The sequence below is a fragment of the Sinocyclocheilus anshuiensis genome, unplaced genomic scaffold (genome assembly GCF_001515605.1).
Source record: "Sinocyclocheilus anshuiensis isolate Anshui unplaced genomic scaffold, SAMN03320099.WGS_v1.1 scaffold730, whole genome shotgun sequence".
Classification (NCBI taxonomy): Eukaryota; Metazoa; Chordata; class Actinopteri; order Cypriniformes; family Cyprinidae; genus Sinocyclocheilus; species Sinocyclocheilus anshuiensis.
Window position 1 is genome coordinate 309,451 of NW_015544160.1, and position 12,668 is coordinate 322,118.

Below are 12,668 nucleotides of genomic sequence, written 5' to 3' on the forward strand. Positions count from 1 at the left end.
TATATATATATACTTATTTACTGTTTTCACCAATATTTTGTGATCTTGCTCTAACTTTTACATTATTCTGAGTCAGTTGACATTTTAAAAGGTGATTTATCTAATGAATAATAATATCAGCATATTAAATTTGGATAATTAAAATATTGAAAAAATACACACTAGTTATAGTGTGTATTCATACTAGTTATAGACCTTTTCCTTACTAACCTGACAGAAAGCAGATGACATGGAATCTGAATGTGATGAAAGACAGCTGTATTGATGCACTCTGCACAAAAGGAGAACTGAGACTGTTGAGAGAGTTTGCGTGCTCACTTGCCCAGAGTGGTTATGGGTAAGACCTCGAGGCGTGAGAAGGTGATATAAAAGTTGTTTCTCTTCTGTGTGTTTATATCTATCCATCATCAGGGCTCTGTATATGAGGACAGTCTCTACAGTGGCTCTCGACGCTCCAGTGCTCGTGCTGTAAGAACGATAGAGCTAAACTGTGCATGAAAATTACAATGTACACCCTGTTAACCTGTGGATTCAGTTCTCTAACCATTAGCATGTTTTTATTTGTTTAAACATAATTTGTAATGTTGACTCATGATTAAATTCAGGGTTCCTGTATACCCTTATAATGTTATGTCTCTCAGATAATTCTCAAAATATCACTTGTATATGTTTTTGTACATAGTGGGGTTGTTGTGTGTGATTTAGAGGCTAAAAAAGGTTGCTTATGCAGGTCAAATAAATGCTTTTTTTAAAGACTTGAAATGGGTTTTGTGAATGACATAAAGCTAAACGTGACTGTAGGTGTTTTTCTATTTTAATTTAATTTAGTTTTTCTCATTAAAGGGGTCATATGACGTTGCTCAAAAGAACATTATTTTGTGTGTTTGGTGTAATACAATGTGTTTATGCGGTTTAAGGTTAAAAAAACACATTATTTTCCACATACTGTACATTATTGTTTCTCCTCTATGCCCCGCCTTTCTGAAACGCGTCGATTTTTACAAAGCTCACCATTCTGAAAAGCAAGGTGTGCTCTGATTGGCCAGCTATCCAGTGCGTTGTGATTGGCCGAATACCTCAAGCGTGTGACGGAAATGTTACGCCCCTTACCATATTGTGATGCCGTGTCCCAGCGCGACGAGACAAAAACAATAAAACCCATTACAAAAGAGTAGGACTGGGTTTTGACAAACATTTCACGATTCGATTCACAATTCGATTCTATTCTATTCTATTCCATATTGATTATTTTGGATATATATCTGGTACACATGCAAAATTTTCAAGAGAAAAAAATCTCATAACTAAAGCTGTAAAATATACATTAGAGTCAGCTGGTACTACATTACTATAATATTGAAGGTTAAAACTGACTGATTTTTTAGGCTATACAACTGCTTAAATTAGACTTAATGACGTTTTTATAATAAAAGTTACAATTACATAATAATATTTCTACTTCAATTTTTTTTTTTTTTTTAATATTAACATTTAAATGGTGGCTGTCATAAATAAATATAAATTAAACACTGAAGAACAGTAAAAGTTATAATGAATATATTATATGGTGCATATATTGAGCAAAATGCTCCTCTCTACAGTTTATTTTTCTATCTGACTAATGAGTTTATGGCATTCTAATTTATTGAGATGCACCTGTATGTTGTCACAGTGGTGAGTTTTCTACCAGCTTGTTTTTCTCTGCTTGTGAATTTGTACTGCACGTAGATTTGTACTTTTCTTCCTTGTTTTGTTTTTTCTTTGAAAATCTTGTAGATGTGTGGTGACTGTATCAGGCCTGAAATGTCTGACAATCTTCAATCCATTTTGTGTATATACATGTGCATTGTATCTCTTACTCTCTCTGGACTTCGTCCAGAGCAAATTCTGTGTGTGGCAGTCCGGTGGTGAGCAACTTCACTGTCACTGATGCCCAAGATGATCATGGACCATCACAATTATATTTCATAATTTGCTTTCTCAGTGACGGATTCAGTTACAGCTACATGCATCCAGTTCATTGGGGCTTTTTCTTTTAATGACTGTGTGTCATTGATTGTTAATGTTTCTAGCTGAGTCAGTGGATGAATAAATTTTTAGTCTGTTAAATTGTTTAAATACTTGATGTTTTCCTATTAAGTAGGATTTAATTACTTTAACAGTGTAAAAAGCGACATCTGAAGTGATGTGTGTTTGTGTGCATTCTTTCTTTGGGTGCATGCAAAAAGCCAACTGTTAAATTTGGACAGTTGAGACTTCACAAATAGCTGAAATACCTCTCGCATTGATGTCAATTGCTGCTATCTGGTGGTTTCCAGGAGGACTGCAGCAGCTCAGTGGCTAGTTTCATGCGCAGCACAGCTAGTATCAGTGGCCTCTCTAGAGACCTTGACCGTGTGGTTATCCCTGACCTGCCAAATGTTAATGGGAGGCTTTCTATGGTACGAGAGTGAAATCTTCGGGTTCATGTGATTTGTGGTGGCTGATGCCCTGGTTTAAATTGTGTGTGTGTGTGTGTGTGTGTGTGTGTGTGTGTGTGTGTTGGCATGTTGAATTGAGGTGATAGTCTGCATGTGAGATGGACAGTGGTCAACTGATTCAGTGAACTGATTTTATGTGCAGAAAAACACAGAAGTCTGATGCTTGTCATGATGTTTGATAGAAATGTCCAATAATTCAGGTTCATTGTAAAAGACGTATTCGCAAACACCTTGAGAATTATTACAGACTTGTTTGCTGCTTGCATTTTGATTTATCAATGTTATTGATCAAATGCAATCATGGTGTTTTGAATCTTTGCAACTTGACAGATTTTCTTCCTCTAATGGAAAAATATATTTTTACTAACTTCTTTGTGTGTGGACAGCATGAATCCGAATGAATGAATAAGAGACTTGATGGCTTGACATGATTTTTGCAAGACTACAAAATCTATTGACTGTGTATCATCTTGTTTATTTACAGGTTGATGACAGGTTAGAGCGAGACTACTTGGAAAAGGTTTGCAATCCCCCCCCCATTTTTTCTGTAGCTTTTTAACCATTTAAACCTTTTCTCACAATAAACTGTATAAATGAGCGATATAACCTATGACTTGCTGTATTTTTAGGGTTCTTCACTAGCATCGACTATTTCTGGAGCCACTCTTACCTCTCTGGGTGGGACATCCTCACGGAGAGGAAGCGGAGATACATCCATCTCTGCTGACACAGAAGCATCCATAAGGGAAATCAAGGTGTGTGTCCTGATCTATTTGTATACTGCCAGTTTAAATTTAAGCAGCAGTTTTATGTAACCACATGATCATCCCATGATTTCATGGTATGCTTTTGCTGTTTACAGTGCTATTATCTTGAATCCAAGTTAATGGCACTGTAACATAGCATGTTTTAATAAATATATTTATTTATAATATAAATTAGTCTGATAAAAATGCATTGCTCATTTTAATCACTCATCTTGCTCACAGAAACAATTTTCACAGACAGCAGCTCAGCACACTATCATTTTCTTTGTCTATGTTGCTCAGTCCTGTTCCTAGTGATCTGCCTTCCAACAGAGTTAAAGGGTTAGTTCACCCAAAAATGAAAATTAGCCCATAAATTACTCACCCTCAAGTCACCCTAGGTGTATATAAGAAAAAAGTCATATACACCTAGGATGACTTGAGGGTGCCTAATTTTGGCCTAATTTTCATTTTTGGGTGAACTAACCCTTTAAGTCTCAGCTTCAATCAAACAATCCTGAACAAGATAACTTAAGATGTTTGTGTGTTAAACTCTTCAGGAGCAGGACTGACCACCTTCTATGATCTGCTTCACTGTTATTTTCTACAGCTTTGTACTTGTTTCTTGCACAGTAATTAATCCGAAAATCAGTCTGGCGTTCTTTACCCTTTCATTGCTCTTCCTCCACTGCATCCTTTATCCTTCCTCCTCATCCTCACTTTTCATTCAGGAGATCCACGAGCTTAAGGATCAGATTCAAGATGTGGAGGCGAAGCACATGCAGAACCTCAAAGAGCTCAAGGTACATGGCTGGTAAAGGCAGTGCCAGTCAAAAGCCCAGCGAGAACCTGCTGTGTTTGAGTTATATATGACAGTGCTGGCACAACATATTTTGTGCTTTTTAACCAGATGAGATTATATGATATTAGTCTCTGGTTCTTATCTGTCTCTCATCTTGCATGTTTATACATCTATGCCACTGAAGTCTATAGCCTCATTTTCTCTGCCTTGCTTCCATCTTTGACTATCTTATTCTCCAAAGCATATCATACACATCCCTTTCCATTAATTAATTTGATTTGATTTTAATTTTAATGAGAAATTTAGTTTAAAATTGTGTTCAAGACTGATGTAGAGGTTGAGGTATTGTAATGCATGTTCAGATGTGTTTGTGAGTGTTTGCTGGTTTTCAGTGTGGTGTCCGACTTTTTGAAGGATTCCCTTTTGGAAATGGAGGAAAAGTACCGTAAGGCCATGGTATCCAATGCACAGCTGGACAATGAGAAGACCAATATGATGTATGAAGTGGACACTTTGAAAGACTCTTTAATGGAACTGGAGGAGATGCTCTTTGAAACACGCCGAGAGCTTGAGGAAAAGTGTAAGGTCTGTACAGTCAGGTGTGCATTATAAGAAGTTGCAGTAATGCTTTGTTGTAATACATTGGCAAATCACAAATAATAAATTACGTTTAGACAATAGTAAGAGCTTTTAATTGGCATTTTCGTTCATACATTTTATTTTTTATAATTTGTAATCTTTTTTTTTTTTTCGTTTTATGATTAAAATAGAATGGTGTACAAATGGCGTTTTTGTATTTTAATCTCAGTGATGACACTCTTAAATATTAAATTTAAAGGGTAAATAAAAAAACTAAAGCTAGTTTTATGTTTTAGGACCTTGAACGAGAGAAGCATGCTCATAGTATACTGCAGTTTCAGTTCAATGAATTGAAGGAGACATTGAAACAGAGTGAAGAACTGCTCACTGTGAGTATTTATGTCTCTGTGCTAAAACCTTTGTCTTATTCAAATGCTTGGCTTATCTGCCCATCTGCTTTAACAGCTTCTCTCCTTCCTTCATCTTTGTTTTTCTTCCATGCACAATACCTCTCTGTAGGAGATCCGTCAATTACGGCTCAAGCAAGATGGCTATTTTAGGGAGATTTCTGACCTCCAGGAAACTATTGAGTGGAAGAATAAAAAAATTGGGGTATGATTCCTCAGATCCCTCCTGTAAAAATTGTATTTGTCATTTACCTTCATTTTAAAGGGGTCATATGATGCTTTTTTAAAGATCATTATTTTGTGTATTTGGTGTAACAGAATATGTTGACATGATTTAATGTTCAAAAAACACATTATTTTTCAAATACTGTACATTATTGTAGGTCCTCTATGCCCCGCCTCTCTCAAACACGTCGTTTTCAACAAAGCCCCTTCCTTTGACAAGCGCAGTCTGCTCTGATTGGCCAGCTGACCCAGTGCATTGTGATTGGCCGAACACCGCAAGCACTCGTCGGAAATGTAACGCCCCTTACCATAATCGCGAGCTTCATCTTTCAAAATAAATGTAAAGACAGAGCCCGAAAGGGGAACAGAGTCGCGTGACAGACACAGTGATGAAGCTGGTATGTGTTTGCAGTACACAAGCCATGGTTAAGACAGCTGACTCCACTGTGATGTGACCCTGTCTCTCTCTCTCTCTCACACACAAGTCAATAGCAAATACTTAAACATACTTACAGTCGCTGATTCAGAAGCGCCAGATTGTCAAAGTCTCTCTCTCTCTCTCTCTCTCTCTCTCTCTCTCTCTCTCTCTCGCTCTCTCGCTCTCTCGCTCTCTCTCGCGTTCTCTCTCTCTCTTTCTCGCTCTCTCGCGCTCTTTCGCGCGCTGTCTCTCGCGCTCGCTCGCTCGCGCACACACACACACGATGCGCAAAACTCCGCATTTGAACAGTCAATAGCAAATACTTAAACTAATAACAAAACAGTAGCTGATTCAGAAGCGCCAGATTGTCATAGCAAAGTCAGAATTACCTCCTCTCCTAGGTTCACGAAACGGTCGTCCATAAAATGCATTGCTGTTCTGTTGTAAGTAATCTTAAAGATTCCTAAATGCATCTACTTTCGGAAGGCCAAATAAAGTGCTTTTGCTTTCGCCTAGAAACACACAGCGTCTCCCTGACATGGCTAAACTTGAAATCGCATCATATGACCCCTTTAAGAGAATTATAATTTCACTTTCAAACATAGTTGTCGATTAGCTTGATTCTACATCTGTTTCCTGCTACAATCTGTCTGTCATTGCCAAACTGTTCTTGTTGTCTGCAGCACTGATGTTATCATTGCTTTCACCTTCTTTTTCTCCTCTTTGCTACATCTTTGCCAAATCACTTCTGGTGCTGTTCAGGCATTAGAGAGGCAGAAGGAATTTTCTGATGCCATTCGAAATGAGCGGGATGAGCTTAGAGATGAGGTTGTTCAGCTCAAAGATATTTTGAAGGTATTGATATGTGTGGTGAAAACTAGGGCTAATTCTTTTCTCATTAACATTTCCTAACAGAACAGCTTTGTAATAATTTTTAGTAATCTAAAGATGTTAAGATCCAGAATATAATATAAATCGAGACTGATTCAGCTAACATTCAGCTTCTAACTGAGTAAACAGAATCGTAATCATAATATTTTTGCATCCACAAATATATACGTTTAAAAATAATAACTCTAGGCTCTGTGCATCTAAAATTAACACGGATCTGTTTTTATACTAAGTAAACTAATATTAAATTGTTTTCCTGTCCAGAAACATGGCATTGTCCTTGGACCCGACTTGGCCACCAATGGAGAAACAGGTGAAGAAGTCGGAAAGGCTGATCAGAATTCTCAAACAGCATCAGCTGAAATCCGAGAGGGGAGTAGCGTACTAGGTAAGCTGCTTTTCTTAACTTCATTCATTGCACGCTAACATTTTTTATCTTTGTCACTTTGCATTTTCATCTTGTACAGCTTGAGCCAAGTCTAACCAAACTATTTATGTGTACGTGGTACAAATGCACCTTCACATTAACATCTCTCACAATTTCCGCTTCCCTGTAACCGCTTTGCATATACAGCTAGAATGAAAGTTAACACTATAGAGTCATGTCTCTTTCTTGAGTCCTTATTCCAATACTCTGCTGGACAAGTGTTTATAAAATTGCTGAAAATATTTCATCATCCTTGATTTCAAATGAAAATCAAGAGCAGAGTAGTTTGTTTAGTTCTTGACGTTACTGTGGGGTTTTCTTCTTTGGGACATCCTTCAACACATTTGATTTGTATGGGTTTAAGAGCTTTGCCATGGAGTCTTCGTTTTTTCACTCCTTTCCCTCTGTCTTTTTCTTCTCACGCTAAACATTTGCCAAATATTCAATGGCTTCTACAGACATATTTCTTTTGGCTTTAACTACTGACACCTCAATCATCTCCCAGGCACTCATCAGTTGAAGGTGTGTAAAGACCAGCAACAAAAAGATTTGGATGACGGGGTGCCAGGGAATCAGCAGTTTTCACATGCCCAGTTCAGTTCTTCAAACACACCTTTAGTAGCAAGTATGGAGAATGGAGAACTTGGGGACCAAATGATTCAGGGTGTAGAGCAGCTTGAGAATAGACCTGAAGAACCTCCAAGTTCTGTTGGTGATGATGAACTCACTGCAACAAGACCCAAGGAGGAGATCAAATCTGAGGCACATATACCGGAAGATTCAAGAGATGATACTGTGGAATTAGGGTGCAAAGTTCACAAGGATGGACATTTGGAGACAGATCAACAAGAGAGAGAATGCGTCAAACCTAGTCAGGTCATCAAAGAGGAAACTCCTTCAGAGTCGGTCTCTGGTTCAGTCCATGATGAAACTGATAAACCTGGTGAGACTGTGCTTGATGATAAACTCAAAGAGGAACCTGTAGAATCATCTCAGACAGAGAAGCTTGCTAAAACCCAAGGTGTAAGTGCTTCAAATAAAAAGAAGAAAAAGAAGAAGAAAAACAAGCAGAAGCAGAAACAGAGTGACAAGCAAGAGAGTGACATAAAGATAGATGACAAGAATGAAACAGTTTGTAGTGAAGACAATCCAAACCAAAAAATGGAGGGTGATCTAGAAGGAAACCATCAGGATCCCTTAGGGAATGATAAATCTGAAACAACAATGAATACAGATGTCACACATAATGCTAAAAGAACCAGTGAATTGGATGGTATCGAAACAACAAGCACAAATATAAATGCTGATGATGCTCAAGATAAAATGATGTTAGTTACAGATGAAGCTGATTTAGCAGAAATTTCTAAAACAATCTCAAATTTTGATTGCCCTGAATCTGGAAATAGCGTGATTTCAGATGATCTGTCCAACAATATTATCTCTAACCCCACAAACATAATTGATGAACACACTGAGGATTCAACAAATCCTGACTCTGAAGCTGTAATCTTTAGCTGCGAGCTTGTATCTTCAGAAACAAAGACTTCACTGCCTCATGAACCTTCTGCTCAGTCCATGGATGCTGTTGAAGGGGGTGTTCAGTCCACCAGCAGCTCTGAGAACATTGAGTTGAAATCATTGAAATCTGCATCGGAAGACATCAAGGAAGCGGAGAGTCATCTGAACTGTGAAGTAGAACAGGAGGAAAAGCTCCTGAATGTTGATCTAGATGGGACCACCAACCCTGAAGATCAAGATGGCTCTGCTCATCCCACTTCCCCTGTAATGGAGAAGGTGGAAAATGAAGCTGAAAGGGTAATCCAGGAACAACCTGTTGACCAGCCAATGGAAAGCCAACTTCAAGACAGTATTGGAGCAGAACTGGACCAGGAAGAGGTTGAGACACAAGATGGACTGGATAAAGAAAATCTTAAAGTGCCTACTGAAATAGTGTTTGATGGAAGCCATGTCGACAACACTCCTTTAATTGAAACCCAGTTTCAGGTTGTGCATGAGGATCACCTGTCTGCCAATGAAGCAATTCAGGAAACCGTTGAGTCAGATGCTTCTGACCAAAAACCCAAGGTAGAAAAAGATGAGGAGGAAAGATCAATCCAAAATCAAGTTACACTTGAAGTGCAACTGCCTGAAGATGAAGAAGACCTTCTGGTGAAGTCAGATGTGGCTGCTCAAGAGCTCAAGGAAGGAGATGAGGAAGAGGAAGATGACGGAGAATCATTTGATTTTGATGAAATGGATCTTGAAGCATCATCAGATGCCCCTCTAAAAAACTTTCTAGATCAGCCAAATGAGGAAGTTACTCTTTTAAAAGAAAATGTCCAAGAAGCAAGCCAGGAACACCAAAGCAATGTCACTGATGAGGACCAAACTCAAGAAGAGGAACATCTAGAACTTGCAGATCAGGAATCAAAGCCAAAGGAGCAGAAACATGATGGACAAGACACAGAAAACCCACAAACAACAACAGATGTAGAAGGATGTTTAACAGAGGACAGCCAAATCAACAGTGAAGTCAGACCTAATGATCAGCAGCATGATATTACTGGAATTAAAGAAGACGCATTTGAGGAGCATCGGAAGATGTGACGCTCAATGAAGGAGTTAATCTGATCTCAGACATGGAGACAAGAAATGTAGGCCAAGAGGTCAATAGTACTATTCATCACGAAAAAAAGGCATCAAATATTTCAGGAGATAAGGACGTTGAGAAGGAAACCGCAGAAAGCAACAGGGAAGATGAAAGAAAAGAATCTAAGAAAAGTGGGAAAGGGAAGGGCAAGGGGAAAGAAGATTGTAAAATGTCTTAATAGACAAGGACATTGCTGAGTTTCTTCTCAGCATCTTCAGTTTAAGAAGTAATTTGCACTTATGTAGGTCCTAATGAAATTATTTTGGGACCATTACTTTGGAGAACCCTAAAAAACCAAAGTGATCTTACAGTCAAGCCCAATTATCAGTCACTGCAGCTGTTTCAGCAAACGTATTTTATACATGAATGTTTTACACCTGAATAACAATACTGAATGAACACAGGAAATTAGTTCAAACAGTATTTAAAATCCCAAAACCAATCACACATTAAATGCTAGCAGTAATGGGTATAAAGTGTCCTATTTATTATGAAATTGTACATGAGCATGAATAAAATGTTTCTCATAATAATATATGAGAAATACGTGTTTCTCTTTTGGAAATTACCAACTTTCTGTCTGTGCTGCAGTCATGTTTAGCAGCTTCTTAATTACAATCTTTTCAGTTACAAAGGACCCGTAATATATTTGGTTTAAATGGGTGTTATGTTGTTTAAAATTGTGGTAAATAAAAAATGTTATTGTGTGCCAACCCCTATTAAACATTCCTCTACATTTTGACTGGAGCTTTGTTGTTACATTTTGTTTTTACAATTAATTTGTTGGGAGATATGATTGAAATCATATGGAAATATTTTATTCTGTTTGGTGAAGATACCGTTGGGACATTGAGACCTAGTGTATGTTAACTGAACCATTTATGTTAAAATAAAACGTAAGCAAATATATGTTTTACACTATTGTTTATTGATCGTGTTACAGCAGAAATTTTGTCATAATTACATTTTCCAGCTGACTGGATAAGTTTTTATTATACAATGATAGAGGAAATTTAATTAAACTGCTTCAGATAAAAATGACTTATTTTTAATGATTTAAAAATACTGATTTATTTTTAATCATGAAAGTTTTAATTTTTAGGACATGAATTATAGTACGTCGCACACTCATCGCATAACCTCAAGTAAGCTCACATCATGAAAAACACTGACATGTAATAGATGTACTGATTGAGTGAACGCTGAGAGATTTGACTACGTGAGGCTGAAGCCTCTAATGTCACTGAAGTTTCTGCATGTTGTCCATCCTCATCATTCACATCCCAGCATAGGATAGCCTCACTTTTTGCATGCCCTGACTCCTCCCCCTCCATGCCTTTGGCTCCTCCCACCCCTGGTATGTGAAATGTTTCCTGTCTAACTTTGGAATTTGTTTTAAAATGAGAATGTAATATTTTATTATTGCAAAAGACATGTTTTAGATGTTTAACTGTAGTTGTTAAAAATGTATGAATGTAGCCAAAAGTGGTTATCATATTGAAGTGGATATACAGTTGTCTTTCCAAAAAAAAAAAAAAAAACCTGCAAGAAAAAATTATGTTGGTTTTTGTCTAATTGGCTATCTGTTGAACTCGCTTTTCAGAAATTCGCTTGCGAAAACTGGTTGATGAGAGGGAAAACTTAATAGAGCAGGTGTGTTTCTGGCAGTTACTTTACATTGACTTTGTCCTCATTTTGTGCCATTACAAGCAAGATTTTCTGTTTTATTCTGTTCAGGTTAAGAGATTGAAAGGTCAACTTGAGCAGAAGAAACAGAAGAATGGTATAGAGGAAGCATCCAGCCCAGAGGGAGATGTACTGGAGAACGGCACTGATTCCAACATCATGGATATACAGAGTAAGAAACTGCCTGCACTCAGTCAGCTTCAGAGCAAATGTTTTAGAAACTTTTCTACAGCTCACAATATTCACTACATTGTTAGCAATCATTTTTAACAGGTTTGGTTTATTGCCAGAGCAAGTAAGACCCTCAGTCTGAGATGTTGAGAAATGTGTAATTGTTCCTTATTTCAGGGGATGCCAACAGACAAATCAATGATCTCAGATTTAAGCTTGTCAAATCAGAGCAAGAAGTCACAGCACATGAACAGAATGTGAGTTCCTTTAATATATTTTATTACTAATAATTGTAACACATTTTACCCTTTGAAAATATGAAATAGTGAAATAACATTTGAAGTTGTTTTAATTAACTCGTGTTGTAGGTCACAAGGCTCGAGGGTCAGGTGACCCGTTACAAAGCCGCATCTGAAAACGCAGAGAAGGTGGAGGACGAACTCAAAGCTGAAAAACGCAAACTGCAGCGTGAGGTACAATAGTCAAATAGTCTGCTTTCGTTAAAAAAAGTTCTACTTATATGTACATACAATAAAATGAATAGCTTGCGCAACTTTTTTTTTTTCATGGTAGTTACGCTCTGCACTGGACAAGATTGAAGAGTTGGAGTCCAGTAACAGCCACCTCTCGAAAAGGCTGGAGAAGATGAAGAGTGGCCGGGCAACAGCAACAACTCCCTAATGGTTTCAGATCTGTCCCATAATCTAACCAAAATCACCATTCCCAATGGGCATTTCCTATCATTCTGCACCTTATGCAAAGTTAATAAAACTATAAACAAGCTCATGAGAACCGTGATACATTATATTCTGCAACCGTGCCATTTCCTCCTATTTATCCATTTAGCTTGAGTTCTTCATCTTTGGAGAACCCAGTCAGGACTTTCTGAAGGATGCAGGAGGACTCTTTAGTGTGCTTCATTCAAATGCACAAACACTGTAGTTCAAAAAGTTAGAATGGTAATTGTCACATTTGAATCTTGCTGTGACTGAATTGATTCAAGCGTAATGTGCAAGGCTGCCCGAGATTATTTGGAGAAGGATCTTAAAAGTTACTCTTTGAAATTCTGAATGTGAATATCAGGGCATGTTGTCCAGATCTAGGATGTCTGGGTGGTCATTTGTTTGATTAAAGATAAAGACACCCGTTGCTTCACTAAGACAAGACAGACAACTGTTATGTTATG

General features: G+C 37.7%; 2 protein-coding genes across 2 annotated transcripts in view; both read left to right on the plus strand.

The window, feature by feature from the left end:
- Window positions 1-10,639, plus strand: part of LOC107695587 (leucine-rich repeat flightless-interacting protein 1-like) — a 42,125-nt gene extending 31,486 nt beyond the window's left edge. The window contains 10 exon segments of the mRNA XM_016495590.1: window positions 2,965-3,000; window positions 3,110-3,235; window positions 3,958-4,029; window positions 4,443-4,613; window positions 4,904-4,996; window positions 5,127-5,219; window positions 6,420-6,512; window positions 6,813-6,936; window positions 7,481-9,571; window positions 9,574-10,639. Coding sequence (XP_016351076.1) covers window positions 2,965-3,000; window positions 3,110-3,235; window positions 3,958-4,029; window positions 4,443-4,613; window positions 4,904-4,996; window positions 5,127-5,219; window positions 6,420-6,512; window positions 6,813-6,936; window positions 7,481-9,571; window positions 9,574-9,803 — 3,129 coding nt within the window. The 3' untranslated portion in view covers window positions 9,804-10,639.
- A 47-nt stretch (window positions 10,640-10,686) lies between these two features.
- On the plus strand, window positions 10,687-12,664 carry LOC107695590 (leucine-rich repeat flightless-interacting protein 2-like). The gene is made up of 6 exons (XM_016495592.1): window positions 10,687-10,982; window positions 11,229-11,278; window positions 11,363-11,483; window positions 11,660-11,739; window positions 11,851-11,955; window positions 12,056-12,664. Exons 1-6 carry the CDS (start codon window positions 10,958-10,960, stop codon window positions 12,161-12,163), a joined length of 489 nt encoding a protein of 162 aa, XP_016351078.1. The 5' UTR covers window positions 10,687-10,957; the 3' UTR covers window positions 12,164-12,664.
- The last annotated feature ends 4 nt before the right edge of the window (window positions 12,665-12,668 follow it).